General features: G+C 46.1%; 1 protein-coding gene across 10 annotated transcripts in view; it reads right to left on the reverse strand.

The window, feature by feature from the left end:
* The window catches only part of WIZ (WIZ zinc finger), an 869,393-nt gene that overhangs the window by 747,951 nt on the left and 94,603 nt on the right, over window positions 1-26,839 (reverse strand). For all 10 annotated transcript variants that reach the window (XM_085654347.1, XM_085654345.1, XM_085654350.1 and 7 more), the window contains exon 2: window positions 7,065-7,546. In XM_085654347.1, coding sequence (XP_085510473.1) covers window positions 7,065-7,452 — 388 coding nt within the window. In that variant the 5' untranslated portion in view covers window positions 7,453-7,546. The remainder of the gene's footprint in view (window positions 1-7,064; window positions 7,547-26,839) is intronic.

Raw genomic sequence — 26,839 nt, forward strand, 5'->3', positions numbered from 1 at the left:
CAATGGGAAAACCACCGGCAGCTTGGGTGGTACACATACATGGAGTGGAAGCAGCCTTCTTCTGGTTCTTCTAAACAAGTTCTGATAATTTCTGATTCTTATTTTGAACAAGGAAGACATTTTCTAATTCTGTTAAAAAACAAACATGAAACATACTTGTGATATTACCTTGACAGTGTACAAGACCACCACAAAAAGACAGCAGCATTTTAGAGGAGCCCAAAGCAAAATACTTATAGCTCTTTTCCAACACATCAAAGATAAATAAGAAAGCATTTTCGTCAAAGAAAACAATTTGGAAAATACTTTAGTGTCATATATGTCTCAATTGGAGTAGATGCAGGATTTTAGGTCTCCCAGTAATAAACAGCAAAAAATGTAAATGGCTCTGTAGATAATTCTGAAAGTCTGCCTCGTGATTCACGGCTCCAATTGCCTCAATAGACTGCTAAATACATTCTTCTATACCAAAACATATTTTAAGTACCAAATGAATCTCAGTTTGATGACAGGAAATAGTCTAAGCATCTGACTCTCTGAATGCCTTAACACACAAAGATTAGGCAGAATGCCTACAGTGAGCCACTACAAAGTTATACACTCCTGTGCCTTAGAGACTCCTCAAGTATACATGAATCAGTGATCTACAAACCACTTTCAACACATCACATCAGAAGACTGTTTTCTGAAAATTAAGCATTACAAAGATAACAAACTGCTTCAAAAATCACTTACTCCTCAAATACAATAACAAATAAAAATTTAAATACAAGAAACGGAAGTGCTTGACGTACGCCACCCAAGAAAATAGAAGCTGCAGGCTACATAGAGATAATGTATTGATTTACTGTGTTGGCTTCAAAACCTCAGACAGAGCAGACACTCAGTGAGGTTTATTTTCACCACAAAAACGTTTTGCCCAAGTTTGATACTGGCTTTAGGAGAAACAACAATGTGAATTTAGAAAAATAATGGGAATTTTACTCACTCTAAAGAATATCACATAGGTCAATCATTAACTTACAAAAAAGGGGAAATTACATTTTCTGAAAGTTTAAGGGGAAAAAGACATCTCATCACAACAGACCACTCCACCAGTGCTCCCTTCTCATCCTCTACACTTTCCCTTTCATGGTATGGGGCTTCATTACTCAAGAAAGCCCCCCCCCCCCCAATCTGGTATCATTAACGTTGGAAAAACATCCCACCTCCTATCTGGCCAGCAATTTAGGAGCTGTGGTTCCATTCTTATTAACCATAGATTCAACATGGGGGGCGTGGTCAAAATGGCACCATGGCTGGTCACGCACCAAAGAGTTCCTGATCTGGGCCTGTATGCAATTATCCTGCAGAGTGTCGAGCGGACATCTCCCTGTCTGCAAAATGTAGGTCTTATCTCTCCGCACCATAGCAGTGAAGTATTAGGGTTCCAATAACCACGGCCGCACGCTATGGTTGTTGTAATCCACTGCGGCCTGATTTCTGCTTCATTCCAGGGTCCCAGTGAGGGAGAGAGCCGTTGCAGATAGCACGAGATGGGGCCAAGGAGCCCAGCAACGATGCAGCAGGACACAAGGGTGGTCCACCAGCGAGGCTAAACCATATGGGCCCACAGGTTTGGGGGCGTCTGCCAGGCCTATTGCATTCCTCACCTGCCTGCTGGATGCCACAGGAGCAGCCGATGTCCCGACCCATGGAAGCAGTGGTCCATGCAACCGAAGTGCAGAGTGCAGATTGCAGATTAGACATAGAAGGGTCACAGAGAACCGAGCACCGGCAATCCCTTGGGGGGCCAGCAGCGCGAGGGGAGGAGGAGGCTGGCATGCAGAAAGCACCCCCCCCCCCCCCACTGGAGATGGACTGAACAAGGAGGTAGTGCCAGGGGCCATATCAGACTGCACCGCACCATTAGCACACAGAGCCCTGACTGAGTTCATTTAGGCACCACTGACGCATAGTGCAGCACAACATGGTGAAGCTAAAGGGCCCCAGTGAGGCAGGTGCCCCGGAGCAGGGGTCCTTGACATGTCTCTAAGACCAACAGGTGCTGACCGGCACTATGGAGCAGATGCTGCATGCCCACACAGGGAAACTAGCCAATCTCCTGTAGGCCATTAAAGATGTTCAAATATTCCTGGGGCCCAAACTTGGCTCCCTCACCATAGAAATGGGCCTCCTGCGTGTGGACCAGGCCAAACTTGTGGAGCGAGTAGACACTCCAGAATTAACCATGGGCACTGCGTGCCCAACGATGGCTGAAAGGCAAACTCAGAAAAAGGATTTACAAAAGGCTAAAGCCTTCTTGAGGCGGAAGCAAATGATGCTGAAGGCCGATCACATCGAAATAATGTGTTCATTATTGGGCTGAGGGCGTGGAAGGCCCCCGTATGGAGTTCTTCCTCAAGGACTGGTTGGTGAACACAATCCTGAAGGAGGGGCAGTATTGCTTTTTCACCTTTGAACGTGTGCACAGGGTTCCCCCACGAAACCACCTCCTGACGCGCCTCCTAGACCAGTGGTGGCACGGCTCTTACACTTCGGGGACAAGGATTATATCTTGCAAGTCTCCAAAAGTAAAGGCCCATGGCATGTGAAAAACAATAAGGTAAACATATTCTTGGATTACACTTTGGACATTCAGAGATGCAGAGGCTTGTTCTTGGATGTCAAAAGCCAACTGGGCTTCAAATATTCCCTCATGTTCCCAGCTAAACTTAGGGTGATAGACTCTGGGGAAGTCCACTTCTAGGAAGCAAGCAAAGGGCTGGAGTATTTGTAAGGAGTGATGTCACCCACTTCTCCCAACTGTGGTAGCAGAGATTGAATTGCACTGCAACTCAGAGGTGGCACAGTCTGCCTCCCACCCGGAGCCTTCCCAAGGCGAGTGGCTGAACTTATAGACAAGGACCTCGAGAAGGATTTGAAGGCCAGGCCGACCATTATGCTGATTGCATCCAATCAAACCATATGAATGAGACACTGTTATATATCCATTAAATGTTGCATCTGTTGTTGGTGTTGCACTGTTTTTCTTTTTTTAGGGGTGACAGGATGGGTGTTGGGGAACGGGGGTGGGGTATAGGCTGCTACCCTGTACAGGGTGGGGCAGCCACTGAAGTACCGCCATGGGCCAGACCTTTCGAGTAGAATCGTTACTCTAAGTTGCTGACACTTGATCTACCACTGAGGCCTGGTTAAACAGTTTAGGACACCAGTTTGTTGGATTGGAATATAAACAGACAACTGTTGTAGTTCCAACCTGGGGGTGGCTGTTTAATGCTTCTCATGGTTTATGTGGATATGTCTTCTGCCACTGCCAACACAGTCACTGGCCAACCCCTAAGATCTTGGGACAGTCCACCGCATACAAAGGCGGAGGGAGTATGGTGACCCCCTAGGACTATACTCACTTCATTTGAAGAAACATCCCCATAATATACAATTCTGACAGGGAACGTGCGGGGAATGGCTACACCCATAAAACATCACAAGATTCAGACATACCTAAAGCACTGGGGGATGCAAGTTGCATATTTGTAGGAAACACATTTAACAATCACAGAACTACAGAAAGCATTTAGGAGATGGCGAGGACAGATAGTGGCCACTATATATTCAGCATATGCCCTAGGGTTGTTGATATGGATCTCTCCTATGGTCCCATTAGTAATATATCGCAGAGTCGTAGACAAAAAAAGGTGCTATATGGTAGCACAAGGTACACTAGATGGGGAGCACCTGTCACTGGTAGCAATTTACGCCCCAACAGCACTCAAACATTTTCTGGATAGACTTCTCCCTTCTATGGTACAGAACCTGACAGCCCTGAGTACATGGGTAGGAGACTTGAACTCTGTGCAGGACATCAGATTAGACAGATAAACACCCCACTGCAGGGAATGGACCCAGATGGCCTTGCGCCATTTCACTTTATGGACTCGACATATTATGCAGAACACAGGTTGAACCTGATCCCGTTTCCATGTTTGCGCAATTCCATGCATCAGTGCATTGCACTTAAGGATGTGCCCTGAGCCCATGACATATGTATCAGCCACCTCCTGAAACGTGAGCAAGATAATGTGTGTGTTCATGTCCCCCTGAGTGGTCTGGCCATACACTCTACGACATTTGCTAGGTCATGGAAGGAAGGCAAAAATGCGGGCAACCTATTGTACAACACACTGTTGCAAAACAGACTTAATGGGTAGTCCGCCACACAAAATAAGTGTAACACAATATTAGGGCGTGAGCTGAGACAAGCAGTGGGAATCCACGCTAGAGCAGGCCAAGACGGTGTCTAGAAACCCAAGACTGAAGTACAAACACTATGTGCACCAAGTATATCTAACCCCTGCCCAAATCAGTCGCATGTTCCCCGAAGTTTGCCAAAGCCCACCAGTGAGATTCTCAGGAAGTGGACTTTTAGCAAATGGTCTGGGCCTGCCCAGAGACTGCCCAGTTCAGGGAGGCTATGGTGGCAGATGCGGCTGAAATCGTTGGTAAGCCACTTCTGAGGGACCCAGCACAGTGCTTGCTGGGGCTAGTACCAAGCACACAGAGAACTAAATATGCAACACAATTTGTATCTTTGGCTTATAGCTTTGCTAAGAGACAGATCACGATGGTGTGGAAGTCACCAGCCGCACCTCTGATGCGACAATGGTTGCAGGATCTCTGTAATTAGGCGACAGCAGAGAGCTACGCTTGGGCCAAATTGCACTCACAGGGTGTGGGGCCGCCGAACAATATATGGGAGGACACTTAACAGCACTAGCATCTAAAATGGTTGACAAACCACCCCCCCCCCCTCCCCCCCTGACGCACGGACATGAGCACTCCTGCTTAGCGGGATGTCAGGTACAGAGTTGCAACACAGTGGGGTGCCAGTCCTCGCATGGTGCAGGGATCACACCGTCATATGTAGGGAGCAAACATTGCCATGCCTAGGGTGCACGAAGGCACGAGATATGCGCCCACGTAGGGAGGCAAGTTCACATACAAGACACAACGAGACCAAATAAAGTGCAAAGGACTTGCGACTGATCAACATACTGGGCCACAATAAGGCAGTGCATTTAGCCACCAGGTGGTCAAGACTATAAACCAAATTCTAAAGTTTACAGTTGTTAAGTTCATACATAGGGGAGGAGCGATAGCCCCTTTTTTTTACGTTCTCAGATTAATTTCCTTCTCTCAATGGTTCTCGGCATGATGTATGTAGATTATATTTGAAACGGCCTGTTCTGCACCGGCTTCTAGCAAATACGTAGCATGACTGTACAGCAGTTTACATATCTTAAGAAATGTTTGACAAGCGCTTATATGCCATGTGTGCATAGCTTTGCTAATTCACTTTTTCTGTATTAGTGCCTGGCTCGATGTAACAAAACTCAATAAAGAGATACTGTGGTGGGAGGACAGATTCAACATTTCCTTCTACTTGATATTTATCAGGGATATCCTGTACTCACCATTTGCATACTTTTATTTTATAGCACTCAGAAGCCTACAGGCCTTGTTCTGCTCTAAATAAACCTGCAAAAATAGTTATATAAATCAATACAGGAAGGGCTGCCTCCCAATATGTTATACAGGAGACAAGGATTGATGGGGGGGGGGGGGGGAGACACACACACTTATACTACTGTCCATAAACTAGAAACCAAAGAACATTCAAGACTGTTTTCCTTGGACATTCGTTTTCTCAATCTTTTGTGGCTTTTCTTCCAAAGGGTCACTTCAAACCCCTCCTAAAGCATCTCCGGTCCTATTGCCAACATTTTAATCAAAGGTACTTCAACATGGTTTAGTGCCAACACCACATTTTAGAGACGAATTACTCCGCACAGATGTCTATAGCAAATGGATTTAGAAATGCCTGGAACGACACCATACCAACAATCACACTCTCAATCCCTCACATGAAAGAATAAAAGGAATGCATTTTTGTGTTTATGTACAGCCACTCTGACATCATTCAGTTACTTTCGAGTTCTTTGAGACAGTTGATGGAGAGCGACAGGTAGGTCGTGCCAGCAGGACAATACATGCAATGATAGAGAGCACGTCACCAGGGGGCTCTGAAGCGCACAGAGGGACTGTGGGGAAGGGAAAATGGGCCGGTTTGGAAGCACAAATGGTTATTAAAACTCTAGAGAGGAAATGGGAAGTTGCGGATGGGAGGAGTTACAATTAAGAATTCACATGAGAAGGATACACAGAACACTGGTCAAAATATGCATCTTAAGAATAGAGTTGAAGAGAGTTAGATGAAGTGAGAGGTAGGTGGCACTCACATAAAGTAAGCCAACATTATTTGCAAGTCTACGTAGACTGACGTGGGCTTTAGCCACACCAAAATATTCTTAGTAAACAGCTTCTGATAGCTTATAAACTGCATGATGAATGTGGCATTTATTGCAATAACATCTACATGACCCCTTGTGTACAAAGACGTAGACCTGAATTATCTGGTGGAGTTTTGGTGCACAAACGAACATTCAGAACAACATGCCTCAGCACTAGTTGAACACATGTACCCAATTCCACCTAAACGTGGCTCAATAGTGACAGATACAGCACATTATTTCTTTCAAACCATCACAGGCGATGATCAATGCCCTTTACTACATTCAGTATTGTGGAGAGTTTCCATATACATCACAGCCCTTAGTTACTAGACTTTCGACAATTTACAGTATGCTACAACTAGCTACCAAGAACGTTTTGGGCACTTTTGTCAAGACAATTGTTACTATGCCTACATATGTGATTTCTGACAAAACAGTTGGTCATTCTTCCCCCCAAAACTGTAATTGTCATCATCTCAGGCCAAGCAAACATCATATGACTCAACCCACAGATCATCAACTAAGCTGCTATTTACCAGATTGCCCTTGAAGGCATCATTCAATAAAGGAGACAGTACGAGAAAGCTATTAAATTGATGAAAGGTGAAACAGATATAGATAGCGTTGAGCCTTTACAGATCATTACAGCTGCTTAAACAACTTAAATAGAATACAATGAGCAACCATGTGTTTCCTGTACATACAACTTACCTCTAATATGGTCTTCAAAATCAAGGTGAAGCTCCGGGCGGGGTAGACTGGTAAACATGCTTGAGCCATCTGGAAGCCTCCCCAGAAAAGCCCCACGGGGAACTCCTCCCACTTCCTTAATCATCCTTTCATGCTCGAAAGGATGGAAAAACAAAGCTTGCCGCTCCATGTCACCCTCATTGGAGACCCCAGACATATCCACATCACCCATGGAAATGTTGGCATTCTGGTCATAGAAGGCCCTGTCCTCCCCTATCGGGGAGCAGTCATTTAGCCGCTGATGATCATCATCATCATCATCATCCTGATCCAGTGTTACCAGCATATGTGTTGCTCCATGCTCTGAAAACTGCTCGCCAGGATAAGGAGGAGGGGATAGTCTCTCCATCGTATCACCGATTGTTTTCCCCCAATCCTTCCCACCGCTGGGGGTTCAGAACTTCAGGCTGTCATGGCTTTCAGAGACAACTAGCACCAGTTATCTAAAATACAAACAGAAAAATACAATTAACATGTTGCATCCATGAAGTAAGGAACTTAGCGTAATGAGTGCCACCAAGAAAGGAAAAGCTGGGTATCCTGGGACAAAGTGTGTGGTTTTCATGTGAATGACGTGCTGTACTGCAGGAAGTAGTTGAGGAAGAAGGGGCATGTGGTGAGCCCTGGGAATAAAAGGCATGGGTGGCGCATGGGAAAGCAGGGGGTTTGGCTTAGACAACAATGGTGTTTAGCCAATGGAAAAGAAGAGACCAAGATATGATGGTAGGGTGATCTATTGAGAAATGGGTGGAATTTAGCCAGGAGCAGAGTAAGTGATGGTGAAGATGGGATTGGGGACTGTGAATGAGTTGTAGATTTAGACTGCCACACAGTCCAAGGCAAATGGACAAGCACAGTTAAGACTAGCTCAAATTGTATGCATGGCTCCTTCAATACAGCCTCAGTTTAGCCATAGGAATACAGGTCTTCTGTAGATTGTTACAACTGCAGCAACCTTTAGTCCTTAGCTACAGAACCTTAGAAGCTAAGGGTACAGACAAAACCATGTATGTGGAAACAGAAGAGCTTGCATATAATGGATCAGAAGACCTACTGATCAAGATTCCATGTACAGGAGTTGGATTCTTTTTTAACATTTGCCAAAGAAGAGTTAAAGAATATATAAAACGGGAAACAAACTGTCAACCCCTTTCAGGACACTCAGTAGACGTGTCCTGTATGCATCTTTAAAGCTTGGTACAATATGCTGCAAATTGTTTTACCAATCTTCGAAAAACAAGTTGTACAGATGACAATAAATATATATCTTAATCACTGTCAACACAAGAAAGTCCACTCCACCACTTTTGAAAAGTCCTACTAAACTGTCAAGTCTAAAAAACAATTAACAGAGAAACAACTATTACACCATGGGTCAGATTTAAAGGAGAATTCTCTAGATAAGATAATATTATTACTGGTTATAGTTTCATGTAGAAAGGGCTATGCCCCATGGCACCGGAGTACTGCACAATAGAGGTAGAGCGCAACACTGCAAAACAATGTCAATATACCCTCAGTAGGCACAAATGGACCAACATTTTTGGAGTATCAGCAGCATATGGAAGATCACGGAACCTATGCATCCATATTAGTTCAAGCCACCAAACAATTTTAACTCCTGAGGGTCAGGGGTTTCTCTGGTACCCTGAGCTAGAATCTCTTAAACTCGAGCAAGATGCACTTAAAATGCCAAGGATGCTTTTACCCTTCGACAGGAAAACATGATGCCAAAGTGCATTGAAAAACAGCACCAGCCACCAGGATGGTGGTCTGCAGGTTGGTAAAAAACAACCTGCAAATAAATCTGTGTTCAATCATAAACCTAGCAAGGGAACACATAAAACCCTAGAAGTAATTTAAGTAAAGATCAGAGACTCAAGCTGGCTACAAAAAGTCCAATGTATAAGTAGAAGTGCAGGTGAAGCACTAAATATCCAATAAGGGGCGATTTTAAGAGTGTAATACATCATTTTTAAAATAAGCAGGTAAAATTAAAAGTAAAAAAAGCATTATGTGGATGATGACAAAAAAGCAATAAATATTCCATTACTGTTGGCGCACATTTTTTATTTGTGCTGATTTCTTTACAACATTCAATACTCATTAAATCATTTCCTAACTACCTTCAGATTCTGATTTGAAAGCCCCAAAAACAAAATGATGTTGGAAACTTAATGGTAAAGAAGGGAGATCGGCATAATACAAGTCCAAAGTTAACTGTTTAAACAGTGTAGGGGCAACACAATAATGGTTGAGGATATTTCATTGAATTTCATGAAATACAAATCCAACGCAATTATTAGACTATCGGCTGCCTATAATACTTGTACTCGATTGGAGCGGAGATCAGTGAAATGAAAATCTAGTGTGTTGGTTACTGAGTGAAGGATCGGTTCACGGTGAAAGCAGTGTTATTTGGCAACACAACAGAAGATGATCAAGTTACTGGCAATACTGGTTCACCTTCATAGGTATCCATTCTGAATTTATAAACATTAACCATCTCAGCATGTGTGTGGGATCCTGCAACATTTCATACAAGAGACATCGCTTGCGTACAACCATCACCAAATCTCAAACAAATTCTATGCCTAAGAATGAAGGTTTTCCTTTTTCGACGCATGAAAGTGCCTTTCTGAAGGGTATTTTAATTTATATATATGAAAAAATCAATTTTATTTTAAAGAAAACTACTCCAATCTGACTTTTTTGAAAGAAGAAAAATAAAATAAAATAGTTGCACTGGCACAGAAAGACGATAGCCAATATAAGGAGAAAGTCTGCACTGTGCTTTTGAGATCGCAGACTCCCAAGTATCCCATGAGATACAATTCCTGGCAGATGAGATACAATTCCTGGCAGATGGGCTCCAACTCTTCTAGAAGTTCTATATTTTAGCCAAGATAACAGTTCAGCTCACATAACTCGTGATCTGGTTCCTGGATATCCAGGGAGAAGGTTGGTTTGTTCATGAATTCAGCAAGAACACCTAAAATGGAGAACCAGTATTACACCTAACTTCCTTCTCCATTGTATTATCTTTGCATATATTCATGAACACTGAATCGAGTGCCAAGCGCAATACTCTTACCCGTACACCAATAACAATAGACCAAAACAAAGAATAGAAAGACTGCACAGGCACACCCTGCTCTAATTGAACATTTAGGGGCCAATTACGATGCTGTCCGGAAAGACTGCCTTCTGTTAGGAAAACTTACCTTAGATTTAACTAAAGGAGCAAGCACAAAATAGTTTCTTCCTGATATGAACATGGTTTAATTTGTAAGCGCACAGAGTACTAATTTATGGTCTTTTTCAGCTTCTCTTTAAAAAGTACACAGTCTTGCAGAAGGTTTATGGGGCCATACTAACCAACTCCTGGAGCCAAGCAATCAAACTGAGCGACATCAGGCTGTGATCTGGTCAACAGGACCAGCATGCATGGCTACCTCATAGGTGGTTCCTTAGAGAGGTTCAGCAGATCTGTGTTCCAACAATGCCTCAGTCATTGAGGCACCATAAGTACCATTCTTGTCTTTAACTGCTTTAGCATATTACTTTGGGGAGCAGTGGAATGGATGGAAAAGCCAACAGAAAAGCTCGAGCAGGGGAAAGCAGAAAAATAGGCATCCTGTCACAGGGAGGTGTGACCAACTCCCAAACAGGATTTAGTGTACTGGGATGGGGTAGGCACGCTTGCCAGCGTCACATTTGGTGTCCCTGTGCATAGTCCAGTTCAAATCAGTCCTGTGAGCCATTGGCTCCCACTCTGGCATGAGGCTGGACAAAGGACATGGGAGCAACCTCCCACCTGTCCAGACCCTCCCCTGGGAGGGTCCCCTGAATCTTCCCAACCCTTTCCCTAGGGTACTTAAGGGCTTACCTGGGTGTAGGTCCCTAGTTTCGTTGTGGGATAAGACTCGGATCAGACACCATCACTCTTCTACCGTCTGGGCACGCTGGACTTCGTTTGGGCCTGACCTAGTTTGCCTTCCAGTCTGCTGCTTTGTCTGTGCCTGTGCATCATACCAGAACCTTCCAAGGCCTGTGAAGCATCAAAGACACTTGAAGGAATCTCCTTTGGAGTGAAGGAGTCACTCCCCTGAATTTGCAGGCACTGCAACTAAGTCGACAGGTCTGCTGATTGAGCTCCTCTGGACTCCAAAGGCTCTGTAACACAGGTGGAGGGTTTCCACAGCTCCCGACGCCTGCCCTATAGCCACGGGATCTGTGGAGACCCTATTGCCTCATGAGGGTAGCAATAACCGAACCCCTCTGCCCTGCATCAACTTGTAGTTGCAAAGGTTTGTTGACTTCTTTCCAAGAAGATCTTCGGGCTCAAAGTAGCCCCAAACTCGAGCACCTCCAGTGACCAGAACCTTCAGCCACACTGCATCGGGTTTCATTTGGCCTACATCTTTTGGTGAGCCGCTTGAGGTCCTCTCTCGACTCAAGTGCCTCCGGCCTGTGGGTCCACTTAAGGGTCACCGTTGTTTCCTTTGGGCTCCCCTGACTGCTCGGGCCTGTCCTGACTCCCTGGCTTTTGTTGAGTCCACTGGACTTTGCTGGTCCCAACGTTGCTCCTTCTTCGATTCCTGCGTTGGTTGTATTTGCCAAGGCTTGTTGGTGCTCCCACCGGACAGTGACCTCCTCAGCACTCGACATCCTTCGTGGGACAGCTCGTGTACAGCTTCCGGTCCACCTCAGCGTCGCCTGGTCCTCACAGCTGCAGAGTCAAGGTCATCGTCTTCCACTGGGTTTCTTCAGGGTCCACTGGGAAGGGTCCTTAATCTTTAAAAATCCAACCACAACTTGCACGAGTTTCCAGGCTTTCCTGACGAGGCCTCATATGCAGTCTTGCAGTTATTACTATTGATATGTAAGATGCCATTGTTACAGGAGAGAGGTTTCTGTGAAGACCCAGTTGTTTCATGAAATGGACTGCAGTTTGAAAATTTTAGAGTAATTTCATTCATGCATTGATTTTCCAGAGCCAATCATCCCGCCTGGGGTAAATATACAATTTGCACCGACATAAGTTGTAACTACTGATATATTTTCGAAACACTCGAGCCAATTAAATGCCGAATGGTAGGACACTTAACAGGCAACCTTTGTTTTGGATTGCAAATCTTAAGACATTTTCTATAATTGCAGACCAGCACATGGAAGAAGGCATCCTGGGAGTCTATTTCACACATTTCTCTTTCCAAACCTACTTTGTGGGTCGCCGGAGGTCTAGGCTGGCCTGAATTCCTGCTTTCTCACCTCTCAATTTGTGTAGTGTTCTCAACTCTTTTTGCAGGTGTTCCAGATGTTGACTGGTCCTGGATAGTGGTACAACAGGAAGAGAAGCTTTGAGATTCAGAGTACATCTTTTTTTTTGTTCTATGACAGAACGTGTTGGTTCCTATGTTCTTCCAGTCTGCCTGGAATTCTAAAATGCCATTACATGACTGGAGTGGGTGTCAGAGAGGATTAAGTACCTGGGTTACAGAGATTATTTACCTGCAGCTGAAGAACGTTACTGAATTCTTACTCAGGAAGGCCTTCCTTGCCCGTACTGCTGCTTTGATGGTAACGTTGGGTTTGCTTTTGCCACAAAAAGGGCTCATAATCATATGCTCTACTTTGATGGTAAAGACAATTGTATTGCCTACACTTAGCTCTAGGAAAATTCTCTCTTTTTTAAGCCCTTCGCCTTAAGAGTAGCTGCTTCTGCCTTCATGTTGTGCATTGGCATGGGAATGGAACAACAAAGTATGGTAGAGACTCTACCTTTTGTTGGGCATCAGAACAATGATCTGCGAGATTAAACCATGCTGATCTTCTTAGACATTAACCATTGCAATCATCATATGCTGAAAAATCTGCAATATCTGTTGAAGCTCCCTCGTTAGCCACCAGTTACCCCTCGTAACGCACTAATGCTAATCTTTAGAAGAAAGACGAACAGCAAAACAATTGAGGATATCCCAAAGTGAGTGATTATAGATCAGTAAGCCAGACTGTAGAGTGTGACATTTTTAACATAGCAGCTGATATTTCCCAAACTTGCTTCCCCACTGCACCAAGTTTTCTACTTTCTTTATTAGGGAAAAGCGGATTCATTGGAATTTGGAACAAATTTGTTGTTAAGGCCAATAGTATGGTGTAGGAGGCTGGTTTAGTATGTGGAGCACTTTTATAAGTGAAGCGCTTTGCACTAATCCAGACAACCCTTACAGTGATTTTAGTGGTCTTAGACAACCATAAAAAGCTCTCCAAGTGGTAGTTGTGGAAAGCAGCCTTCAGGCTTAGTCCAGAAGGAGTGTTAAGCAGCTTGTTTTACAATAACTAATCATACAGTGTAGGTTAAACATAAAAGAACCCCACAGTGTAGTTATAGAAATAAGTATAATTATTATACACCCTTGCTAACACATTGGTATATCTCCTACCCGGAGACATCAACACAATATTTAAAATGTAAAACAGGGTGTGGCCAAGCGGCGCTGCAAAATGGCCGCAAGTTAAGAACTCTCCCGGACTCCCCTTCTCCCTCCGCATAAATCCGCATCAAGAATCCGCACCCTGGTGCAAGAATCAACCGCCGGAGGTCCTGAGCATCAAAGCGAGCCCTCAGTCGGCGAATTCCGACCCCCGGGGCCGGAGATGTGAGCGGACCCGGGGTGACTGCCTGCAGTGGTGGAGAGCCGGGACCCACGGCTTTGGAGGGCCCCGGGCGGCGGCTCCGTCGAGCAGCCTCGAGTGGCAGTGGCACCCGGGAGGCGCCCGGAGCTAAGACCTGGCGGAACAGGGGGCGGCCGGCTGACCCGCTGAGGCCCCCCTCCCGCAACCCCATCTCTCAGGAGCTGCTCCCGCTGACTGACTGTACCGGGAGCAGTGGCACTCGGGGAGATAAAAACGTGCAGCAGGACGAGCATCGCCGAGACCGCGCCGCATAGAGGAGGTGAGCCAGATTTGCGGTGGGGAGCGGTGGCGACAGCATCGAGGCCAGCCCGGAGTGGTGGCATAATCAGGGGGTAGCAGGCAGCAAGCGGAGAACGTGATTTTGTAGTGGACCCAGCAGAGGCCGCTCCTAGGCGGCGGAAGGGGGCGAAAGGGTGTGATTGGCCAACACCGGACTGCCGCATAGTGGACAGCACTGCTCCCAGACGTCCCCCGGGCCCCAACCACCTACAACCCAAAGGCTTGTCTAACATCTTTGTTGTCGAGAGGGCCCATCGGGTCCCTGGGGGGGGGGGGGGTGGGGGGGGGGTGGGGGGAGGCCGAAGCCCGGGGCCCCTCCTCGCCCCTTACTGGCCAGGCTCCTGAACTTCAGGGACAGAGACCTCATCTTACAAACGGCCTCCGACAAGGCTGGAAAACTCGGAAATCCGCTTTTTTCCTGACTTTACCCAAGCGGTCCAAAAGCAGCGTAGATCTTTCCTGGGAGTCAAACAGCGTCTGAGAGACAAGGGCCTCAAATACGCCATGCTGTTTCCAGCGCGGCTCCGAGTGGAGGCCGGAGGCAAAACCAGGTTTTTCGAGACACCGGAGGACGCTGCGGCTTGGTTGGACGAATGGAGGAATCCAGTGGTCCCGGACCATCCATGAGCATAGGAGGTATAGGGGCGCTCGCACTAGACTCTGGGGGTGTCGGGGAGCGGGTCGAGCACCTGGTCTGGATCGCCTCCCGACTAGAGGGTGCTCAGGACATGGAACAAATTGTATGGTGACATTACGGAAGTGCACAGAGTGATACTATTTAACGGTCATGGGGCGGGGGGGAAGAGATCAGAGAGAGTGTCCCCCCACTTTTCTTCACTTAGATTAGCTTAACGGGCGACAGGCACTCTGCATAGTTTAAATATGGGCAGTTTTGAGCCCAGAGTGCAGGGGAGCAGGGAGGGGTGTTGTTGGGTGGGGGTTATGTTTAGTTGTTGTTTTCAAGGAATCATTCAGGCATCGCAACCCGGCGGCTTATCCATGTGGGTGAGGCGTGAATGTCAGTAAACATGCAATGGGATAAAGGGTTCAGATTGATGAGCTGGAATGTGAATGGTTTGGGGGATAAAGTCAAGAGAACGGTGGTCCTACAATACATTAAGAGGCATGCCCCCGACGTTATACTCCTACAGGAGACGCACCTGGTGGGTAATTCTTGTAAAGCCCTTAATAGGTGGGGGTACAATCAGGCAGTGCACTCGGGCTTCACTTCTGGATCGCGAGGAACAGGCATATTATTGAGGAACTCCTTTCCCCTCACGATCAAATCTACATGGGTGGACTCCGGGGGGAGATATGCGGGCGTCACTGGGCAGTGGGAGGGCAGGGTGCTGACACTCCTGTCGGTCTATGTGCCGCCGGCCCTTCAGGAACCGGCCTTTAAAGATCTAGGAGGTATCTTGATGACAGTCCCAGAGGGAATCCTCATATTGGGGGGGGGGACTTGAATGCAGTGGTAGATGGTACAAATGATCAACACCCTCCAAGACCACTTCGTCCCTCTAATAGCTGGTTGCCGAATTTCCTTGGGGCCCTGTGGTTACAGGATGCATGGCGTTAGTTTCACCCGCACACCACCCAGTATACCTTTCACTCTGGTGCCCACAATACGCAATCCAGAATAGACTACTTGCTAGTCCCCCCGACCAGTTACAACATGTACGGGAAGTCAGACATATGGCAAGAGGCATATCGGATCATTCCCCGCTGTGGATGCGTCTAGCGGTAGGCCATGATAGAGTGGGAAGAGTGGCCCCAGTCCACCCCTGGAACGTTCGCAATCCAGTTGTCCATAAAGCGGTTCACACTGCAATGGAGCATTACTTTCAGGAAAATGAAGGATCGGTAAGCTCAAACCGGACACTGTGGGAGGCGTTCAAGGCAGTGATTAGGGGTCAAGCCCTCTCCCAACTAGCGGGGGTCAAGAAAGAAAAGGTCAGGGAGGAGGAAGAACTGGAGAGCGAAATCCTCCGTCTAGAAGGGGAGCTGGCGGAGCGGCCTACTCCAGACACTCTGCATCTTTAACGCTTAAAACGGGACAACTATAAGGCCTTAGTGACAAATCGGGCCAAAGAACTGAGGCGGGACACATTGGGCAGGATCTATGACCAGGGGGATAAGGCAGGGAAGTTAATCGCATGGTTAGATAAACAGAAACTGGCTAACAGACTAGTCCCGGAGCTACTCGACACAGATGCCCACTTAATCACGGATCCCCAGGCTATAGCGAACGTGTTTGCCGTTCACTTCCAACAAGTCTATGCCTCCCAGAATCCATACACGACGCAGCACTCTGTCGATCTTCTAAGAGACATAGCGCTTCCTAAACTCGCCGAGTCGGATCTTGAATATCTTGAGGGGAGCCCCACACCGGAGGAAGTGGCACTGGCGATTAGGGGACTCAACTCAGGGAAGGCGTCTGGGCCCAACGGGCTTCCGATAGAGCTCTATAAACTTGGGGCAGATATCATCGCCCCTCGCCTATGCAAAATGTTCCAGGAAAGTAGGGAGGTAGGGGAACTTCCCCAGGACCAACGAATGGCCACCCTAGTGATGATCCACAAGGAAGGCAAAAGTCGGACAGAGTGCTCCTCCTATCGACCGATCTCTCTACTGAACGCCGAGCCCAAGATTTTAGCCAAACTTCTGGCCACCCGGCTAATTAAAGTCATTAATAATCTCGTGCACCCGGACCAATCTGGCTTCATACCGCAGCGCAATACTGTGCTGAACCTGCGCAGGGTGCACGGCGTGATGGGGAGGGCATCCACTATCCAGGAGGAGGCAGTCCTTGTATCCTTAGACGCCTCAATGGCCTTCGATATGGTCGAATGGAAATATCTGTTTGCGGTACTCGAGAAAATGGGATTTGGGCCCCAATTCATTGGGTGGGTGCAACTCCTTTATTCAAGACCACTAGCTCAGATAGTGGTTAACAATAAAAAATCCGATGTGTTTGAGCTGGGCAGAGGCACGAGGCAGGGGTGCCCGCTGTCCCCCCTCCTATTCGCCCTGGCCCTGGAGCCGTTGGTGGCGTGGATACGGAGGGATCCGATGATCCGTGGCTTTAGGTGGGCAGAGTCCTGGGAGGACCGCATCTCACTGTATGCAGATGACATACTGCTGTTCCTGACTTCCCCAAAGGCCTCCCTAACTGCAGTGCTTGATATATTCGCCATATTTGGCAGGTACTCCGGATATACCATAAATTGGTGTAAATCCGTGTTGTACATCCTCAGGGGACCTCTTACGGGACTCCCCAGAGATTGCCCGATACAGATCACAACACAGGGCTTCCAATACCTTGGCATATATATAACTGCCAACCCTGCGGATAGATACGCACGCAACCTGCTCCCTCCTTTGCAAAGACTCAAAAGGGACTCCGAACGCTGGATGGCGCTCCCGCTTTCGCTGCTCGGTAGGGCCTCCCTGTTCAAAATGATGTCCTTGCCCCGATTCTTATACGTCCTGCAGAACTCGCAGGATCTGGTGCCGGCCAGTTATTTCAGGGAGATTGAGACCTTACAGCGCCGCCTGTTATGGAATGGGAAGCCGCGCATATCACTGTCCAAACTTAACCTCTCCTGGTATGACGGCGGGATTGCCCTCCCTGACCTCAAAAAATATTATTGGGCGGCTCATCTGGCAGCAATCAACCATGGGACATATAGGCAGGCGGACGATCCCAGCTATGCGATGGACCGCTGGGTACTGCCCGGGGGGAACTACAACCGGGCGCTCTATTCGAGTGCTGGGCGTCGCCAACTCACAGGACCAACGAAACAATCGGTGCAGGTCTGGGGGGCGGCCTCCAGGAGCATAAAATCACTCGGGCCACGTCGCTATGGGACTTCGACAGGCTTGGTAACCTCTGGTCTACGAAGGGGTTTGACAAATGGGACCTCATTGGCATATCAAAGGTGGGCGACCTATGGGTGAAGGGCGAGGTTAAGTCGTTCGCCGCCTTGCTGCAAAAATATGAGCTGGCCCCCACCGAGTATTTTAGGTACATTCAAGTTCACCACGCCCTGGGCGCCTGTTTACGAAATGGAGAGACCCCTCCGGAGGCGGCACCCCTTGAATATCGACTCCTCGATGGATACTTACCAACGAAGGCCATCTCACTCACATGTAAAAAGTTGGTGAACCACACGGGGGACCCCCTGGTGAGGTTGAGGGAGAAGTGGGAAAGGGATGGCATCATACTCGATGATGAAGATTGGGTGGCGGCGGTATCCTCGCCACGTGAGGTAGCCATCGCAGCAAAGCTGAGATTAGTACAACTCAAAATTCTGCACCGAATCTACATCACGGGGCCAGGGATGGTGTTAATGGGGAGAGCACCTGATAGTAAGTGTAGGCGGGACTGTGGGAGTGAAGGCACCTTACTCCATATTCTGTGGGAGTGCCCGCATATCCAGAGGTATTGGAAGAGAATACACGAGGTGATGAGTGAAGTGTTCAGCCTTACACTCCCACTGGAGGCTAAGCGATGTCTCCTAAACGTGTGGGAGCCAACGGACTTAAATAATGCACGCATAACATGGGTCACACTGGGGCTAATGATAGCCAAACGAAACATCGCCCAGAAGTGGGGGGCATCGCTTGCGCCGAGTGTAAGAGCCTGGGAGAAAGACATGGATTGGTGCATGTTTCGGGAGAATATTGTATATGTGGCCAGGGGGTGCCCCAAAAATTGGTCCCGCATATGGACAGACTGGAATGCATATAGGGGGGATATCTGTACCCCACCATTGACCCCAGCTCAAGATGAATTGTAGCAGACATGACACGAATCGCCCCTGGACAACACACTGTATACTTTCAATTGTTTGAGAGCCATGTAAAGATAAGAATATATTGTAATGAGGTACTGTGCCTGGTGTTGACGATTCCTATTGTTAATAAAAAAATAAAAAAAAATAAAAAAAAATGTAAAACAGATAAGTAGGCACAAATACACAGTGGTCTCCAGGGGGAGACCAAACCATATACTAAAGAAGTGGAATGCGAACTGCAACCAAAGTCAGGACTTGGACCAGAAGACTCAGAAGAGCTAAGGACCCAAGAAACCAGAGGTAAGTACCTTGGAACCCCACGGAGGCTGTGTGCAGCGTGGAAACACAGCCGCATTCTCAATGCAAGTCAATGGGAAAGTCACGGTTGCCGTTTTTAAGAAGAAGGACCCTTCCCAGTGGATCCTGAAGAAACCCTGTGGAAGACAGAAGGTGGGAGAGTCACCCCACCCATGGATACCCCAGAAACCAGGATACCAACAACAAGGAAGCCGGATGCATAGGTGTGAAGTGACGTCAGAAACAGCCATGGACCACACTGGAGGACTTCAGAAAAGATGCCGCTGGCAGAGAAGGTGAAGAGTCCGGTGGAATCCAAGGATGGATTCTTGAAGAGAATACCTGCAAGCAGAAGGGACAGAGTCTATGACACTTGGAAGTGACCAGTAGGCACGGAAGATCAACGACCACCGATTATGGAAGATGCAGGAGTGATGACGGTGACCTTGTCGCTGCAGCTGAGAGGACTCTGTGACGCTGTGGAAGACCAGGAGCCGTTAATGAGCTGTCCTACAACGGAAGTCAAGAACCAGAGTGTCAGTGCCCGGCAGGAGCACAAAAAAGCCTTGGCAGCAGCAACAGACGTGGAAAACTGAAAGGTGCAGCGTTGGGACCAGCAAGGCCCAAGGGACTCACCAAGTGCAGGAGAATCGGAGCAGGACTCGCACAAGCAGGTGAGCCCACTGAAGCCAAAGAAGACCCCCAAGAGGAGCCACAGGCCAAAGGCACAGGAGTCTCAAGAGCACCTCGAGCAGTTCACCAAAGATGCAGGCCCATGGTGCAGAGGATGCAGTGAGGACAAAGACCTTGGCAGGAAGAGACGCTGGAGGCTGTAGCTTCTTGTAGCTCGAATATCTCTGGAGTACAAAGTAAAAAAGCCTTAGCAACGGCAAGGTGCCCAAGGTAACGGGGATTCTGTTCCAGCGGTTCCGAAGAGGGAAACTGGCCTCAAAATTGCTGAGAGGATAGGTCAGGCCTCGAGGGAGTTGCAGAACCACCACTTGTGTTGCTGACCCGCTCGGAGTCCATAGGACATGAGGAGCAGCATACCTGTCAGCTTCGTTACAGTGCCTGAAGATGCAGAGGAATTACTTCTTCACTCGAAGGGAGATTCCTGAAGGCATGGGGAGGAACCTGGATGAAGCACAGGTGACGAAGAAAACTTGAAGAATAACGAGAGAAGGAGCAGCAGGAGTTTTCCTTGGTGCAGTCTCGGTTCTAGGCGAAGTCCAGCGAAGTCCGAGATGCCCAGACCATTGAAGTTGAAGTGGTTTCGAGTTTGAATCTTGTCCTACAGTGAATCTGAAAAGCCACCCACTGGTAAGCCCTAAGTACCCTAGGGAAAGGGTTGGGACGATCCCAGAGGAGGGGCTCGACAGAGGGGAGGATACTTCCATGTCCTTTGTCCAGTTTCACACCAGAGCAGGAGCCAAGGGCTCCCTGAACTGGCTCAAATGGAGTATGCAAAAAGGGCACCAGACTAGTGGCACTGGCAAGCGTCCCCACCGAAGCCCAATACACTAAGTCCTATCTGGAAGATGGTCACACCTCCCTGTAACAGGAAACCTACTGTTCTACCCTCCCCTGCTTCAGCTAAGCTAAGCAGCAGGAGGGCAGAAACTTGTCTGGGGTTGGCAGCAGCACTAGCTTGCTGGCAGACCCGGGAAGGGTGTTACCGAGAGCAACAAGGGCTTCGCAGAGGCGCCCCCTGGTGCATGGAATCATACCTCCAACACAGGTAACGGTGATGGGATATCATTCCAACATGTTTCATACCAAAAATGCCCAGGTTCGGCTCAGCCAATATATAGTTAGCCATCGCGTAGTGACAAATGGCCTCTAGATGTATAGAAGTGGCTAATCGCACTGACAAAGCTTGGTGAATCGACTCCGGAGTTTGTAGGGGTTGCCCTGCTCATGCAGTGCACCCTCACACTTATAATCTAGCACCCTGCATTCAGGATTAGAAGGCCTGCTTTAGGGGTGACTTATAGGTTTTAAGTGCAGTGACCTCAAATATAAGGAAACTTAGATCTGTCGTAAGTGGTGCTAGCACCAGCTTATACAGGCTGAAATGGCAGGCCTGTAGTCACAGTTTGAGTGGTCTCTCATGGGTGGCATAATACATGCAGCAGCCCAGGGGAGACACCTGGTGTACCTATGCCCTGGGTACCTTAATACCATATACTATGGACTTATAGAGGTACACCATTAGCCAATTAGGTAGGTACCAAAGTACTTACGACAGTCAAATTTAGGGAGGAAGCACAGTGAAGGGGGTCCCGATTGACAGATCCTAGTAAAAAAATAAAAAAAAGACCACCACCAGCAAAAAGCGGGGGTAACCATGAAAGCACATCCTACTTTCCTACACATGGTTAGATTATTTAATGTCCGATATGTTTCTTCTAGTAATCCTTATTTCTTTTTAGATACATTTTGTGTCTTCTGAAAAGGGGATTCTCATGCCATAACGATTCACGGTTGTGTACAAATTAACCAAGAACATATCAAATAAAACATCTACTGAGTTAGAAGTTTTGGTACTATTCTTTGAAAATGTACTGAAACCACCAAGTTAAAACAGATGTGATTCCACCAAGATGTGCCACAAGTATTTGGTTCATAGTGGCAATCTATTTTTCAAATTTGTTTATAATTAGTCTTGCTGAAAAGCCCACTCTGTGAGCACCTGGAAATTGATAAAAATTACCATAAACTCATGTACAGAGGTATTTGATATTATTTTGAAGCTTAAGTAAATACCACATTATAACATCACAGCACGCTGCAGTGGACTAAACAGACCACTCAAGGCCCACTCCAGCTTTATAGGCCTGCGTTGAAGGCAAGGCCCAGAAACAAGGGAGTGCAACTTTAATGGACAATGTAGTCTGCCATGGCAGGCTTTAAGGCTATTAAAACATTCCACCCCAAGAGGGCAAAATATTCCGCTTAAAAACGAAAGCCTTCCCAGTAACCCAGGTGGTTTAAACCACCCATGGCTCCAATGCTTCTCAGCCTTTGTTTTACAGACCCTGCTGTGTCCATTTAACAATTCCTGCCATGTACCAGGGCATGGTAGTAACTGCCAGACAAGAATAGGATGTGTAAAAGAGCTGGTTCTCCTTAGGCTCTGTCAAACTGCTTTTCTTTACAATAACTGAGACAGCCTCAGGAGCTTAGGGGAATTCTCATCCCCTTATTTGTACAGCTCAGATTATAATGTGATATACAGAAGGAGCATGGAGTAGGCTAGCTGTTTCCCCCCCTTTCACATCCTCAGCCTCACTCCTTCCCCTGTGCAATCTACATATCTTGAAGAGGCAAGAGTAATGGAGTCTCAGATGTAGTGGGATAGGACAGCAGTGAGCCTATACCAGTGTTTAAAGACTGCTGCTGCTCTACTGTCTTTATTAAAGTGGTCAGCTTTCTAATGTTGATATCCAGTACCTTTTCATAACCACTGGCAAATAAAACTGAGTCCAGAACAGGACCACTTCTAATCAAAGAGCAATGTTGTGGAGGGTCCATGTATTTTTTGGCTATTGGTGTTTGAAAAATCTCTATAAACAGCTGCAAACAGACCTAGAACCAGGGGGAATTGAGCAACAATCTGGTTAGCAGAAGTGTAATATGTTAAATATTACTGAAGAGGTAGCCTTTGGTGTTTCAGTAAGAATGTCCAGATGTGTATCTCCTCTAGCTAAAACATCTTGGCAAGTAAGGTGGTCATCTACTGGTGACACACTGGCAGTGGACCTGGGAAACAAAATCTGCGTATATCCATTCTTTGAATGATATGAACAGACACAAGGGAATCTGGTCCTATTACAAAAAGGGGTGGGACTTATTTTCCTTTTGAGTAAATACCTTGACTTACGTTTCAATTTAACATCGCTCCTGTAACAAAGGAAATATTCTAATTGATAGGTTATGTGTGACCTACTACCGCAATATGCTGAAAAATGTCAATAAAGATTGTTTGGGGGAGAAAAAAAGAAAAAAGTGACTTACGTCTGTTGCCCATGGAACAATGACGTGAATAATAGCAAGATCTTTGCCTGCTTGAAGGAGTGCGATAAAACCTGCCACAAACCACTGCATCTTGTGATATAAGAGGTGCCTTTGCCAAATGAGGTTGATAACGTAGATCAGACTGAGGTTCAGGAGGAAATGTATGATTTGCTGGCTCCACAAAAGGATGCAGTTATGGCACAGAATTTGGCCCCAATGGGACCGGCGATCTGTATAGTGGAGCCTTCAGGTTGTTTGATTAAAAACATTTTTTTAGTCTATTTTTTTTTTTTGCTTAAGCTGCATTATGAAGGGGTACATTTGCACGTCCATCGGTAGGAGCAGGAGACGCTCACTGTTCAAAATATTTCATCGCTATAATCTTCTTTGGAGGAACCATAAGAAAGTGCCTTTTTGAGATAGCCAATAAAAACCTCACACTTCTGGGTGACAGCGAGCATCATCATTTAAGTACAGGACTTTAGTTTCTGCCTTGATGATATGAATCTTTATTTCTTTCTCACTGTTTAATGCTTCAATGCCACTGATCAGGACATTGGCCTGCCTAACATCACGAATCTTGCCATCTAACCTAGTGGAGACTCTTACATCGAACTCTTCCCTGTTGAGTTCGTAATCACTAAACAAAACCATGCTGATAATGTGGCAAGTGTGCCAAAACTTCGAAGTTGATTTTCTCTGTGGTGAATAGTAATCGAGGACAAAGCAAGCCTAGCAACCCGTGCCCATGGCTGGACAGTTATCCAAAGCTACTCAACCAGCCTCTGTCAAAGCTATCTAGGAGTCGGGTTTACCAGGCGCACAAAGGAGAAGTTCCTACGTTAAAAGCTGGGCCAACTTCCTGTGCAAAACCATCTCCCCCCATGGAAAAGACCCAAAGAAAGCATCAACTGTCGGATTTGTGGGAACTCAAAGGAAGACATCTTGCACTTACTATGTACCTGAAAAGGTCTGAACGCGGAGCGCAGATCCCTTCTAAAAAAGCACTTCAACAGGCTGGGCATTAGAACTCGCCGGCAGGCAGTAAAGGCCTGCTTGGACGGAACGAACATCCAATTTGCATGCCATGTTGCCAAATTCTTCGACAAGGCAGAAAAGAAACAAGAATGACAGAGGGTGAAAACTGGTCGACACCAACTAACGAAGTAAATCCCAAAAACCGATAAGGAACTATTTCACTTGACATTGATAATGGCTTGATTCCCGAATGGTAAAAACAGGCCACAACAACACTCCAGGGGACTGTCACGATCCAACAGTCCCAGTAACAAAATACCACAGCTTGGCCAACATCCAGGCATAAATCAAACAGACAGTCCTTTCTTTGTAATCATTTTAATTACTTTTTTTCTTTTAATCACTCGAAACTAATTTTGCTGTATATACACATTTCTCATTTTCTTTTTTTTTTTTTTAAACATCAACTGTATTTAATCCATGGTTTTTATATGTTAATAATTGCAATGGTTTTAATTAACTGAGCAATAAAGACTTCTTCTTCTTCCACTGTGGTGAATAGTATTGCAGATTGTGACCAGGAAAAATATCTATTGCCCTCCTAATGTTTCTTTTTACAGGCGACTCCCTTGAGGTGACAAAGCACTAAAGCTACCCTAGGCTGAATGACTTTCTGTGGAACTCCAGTATTAGAGTCTGAAGGAAGACTGCTCTCTGCCTCCATGATTGATGCCTTACCGCTCTCTCAATGTTTTCTGACCATTTTGACACTAAATCCACACTTCTTCACAGTGCGGCTTACAAGACGGCACAGATTTCAGATAGTAGGTGGATCCTTCAGGGACTTCTTTTTCCCACACCGAGAGAATTTACAAAGGTGAATGTATTTTTGCAATGGAAAAGCCCAGGACAAACGCCTGAGAGCCATTAAAGCTTACAAAAACATGATGTAAAATGACAAAAGCCTTTAAAACAGCCCTTTTAACTCAAAACTGGGCAGATCCCATTTTTCGAATATCTCAATTGGAAATTGGACAAATAGAGACCAAGCTGAACCTCATGAATTACCCGGGACAAACTGTAGCTAAAGGTACAGAGACGTTTTAGCTTCACATTGGCTAAGAGGTCTCAATGCCTATAAGGCTTTTTTGTTGATTTTTTTCTTTTTTTTAAGTGAGTCAGTAGTTTTTTAAATAAAGAGCCTAAATGAATGAACAGTATTTTATGTTAATGAGGGATATTTCTGTTTAGAACACTTTTTAGAAATGTCTGTATGTATTTAGAAAAATAATTAAAACATGTCATTTCATAGGCACAGAAATTGTGTGAGATTTGGCAATTTTGATAAAGTCTTAAGATCCGACAAAGAGGTGAGATATTCACTGATCATGAGTAACAAAAATGATCCCACAATGAAGACCTATTAAACTCATGGTAAACAAACTAGTGAACATGCTGAAGAATCATCAGACTTGAAGGGTCTTATGATAATCTCCGAAACAATTTTGGATGGGAAGGAGGCTAATGCAGCAGTGCAGACAAACCAAACTATTCAAATTCTTGATGCAATATTGGGTTGAAAAGAGTTTGGCACACATCTTCAACAAAGACACTCACAGTTGAGAGGTATTTAAATACATTGGTGGGTACACTTGACTGAACCCAATTAGAGGAAAGTAGTTGTTTTAGTGGCCTTAGAAGTCTCTTTGGATAGTTGAACAAAACCAGAACCTTTTTCTGAATGTTGAAATCAGAGTGCAAGGCTGTTAAGTCACTGGACTTAGCAATTCTTAAAGACATCCAAAAACACTCCATGATTCAAGTTTTATTTGTAGGGTAAAAATGCACAAAAAGCTATTGTGGTATAACTGTTAAGAAAATGTCACATCCAATACAATATGGACAGCTTCCAAAATATTCATATAAACTTAGGTGCAGCGTTCTCAAAAACTATGCTAGCTCTTCAACCATTGATTGGCAGTCTTTTCTCTGAAGAGACTCTTTTAGGTGTGCTGCCCCTTATTATTTATGCTTGTTGTGCAAGTGCACATCTGCACCGTGACTGGACTCAAACCCACGTGGAAAGTCACTCCGTTAAATCTCATCCTATGATGAGGGCCCATGAATCATCACAGATGATTAAAGGACAAACACTGAAAACACATCACTTTTTTTATAGCCAGTGTTGGGGAAATATAGCAAGTCTCAACAGAGAAAGCACGGGTAAATGGATCTGCCATTCACAGGATTACTCTTCTGGAAACATGAGATGCCTACAGATTCCAAACCAAAAAAGTTAACAAGGCATATGTCAGTGACTAGCTCCGGTGTTCATAAACAGTTTTAGGCTTCTCCCAAATTCAACAGTGTGATTGACATTGGGAAATAACACATAACTTTAGTATGAACTATAAAGTGAAACACCACTGACTTCAAAATTCTTGTGTGTGGAGCACCTAAATATCCTACAACTTCGATGTATTTGCTTGAATCCACGGAAATGACACTCTTATTAGTCAGAGACGCTAGAACTAAAGGCACTGTCCACCTCTCCTTAACTGTTGTCTCCCATTATAGATATCCCAGACTTCCTAACAGGATTTTATGACAAGCGGTTCAGAAATTAGTCACAACCCCCACTTGGTTCTTCATAGAGTGTTGAATAAT

This window comes from Triturus cristatus, chromosome 4_1, assembly GCF_964204655.1.
Source record: "Triturus cristatus chromosome 4_1, aTriCri1.1, whole genome shotgun sequence".
In the NCBI taxonomy this organism is placed as follows: domain Eukaryota; kingdom Metazoa; phylum Chordata; class Amphibia; order Caudata; family Salamandridae; genus Triturus; species Triturus cristatus.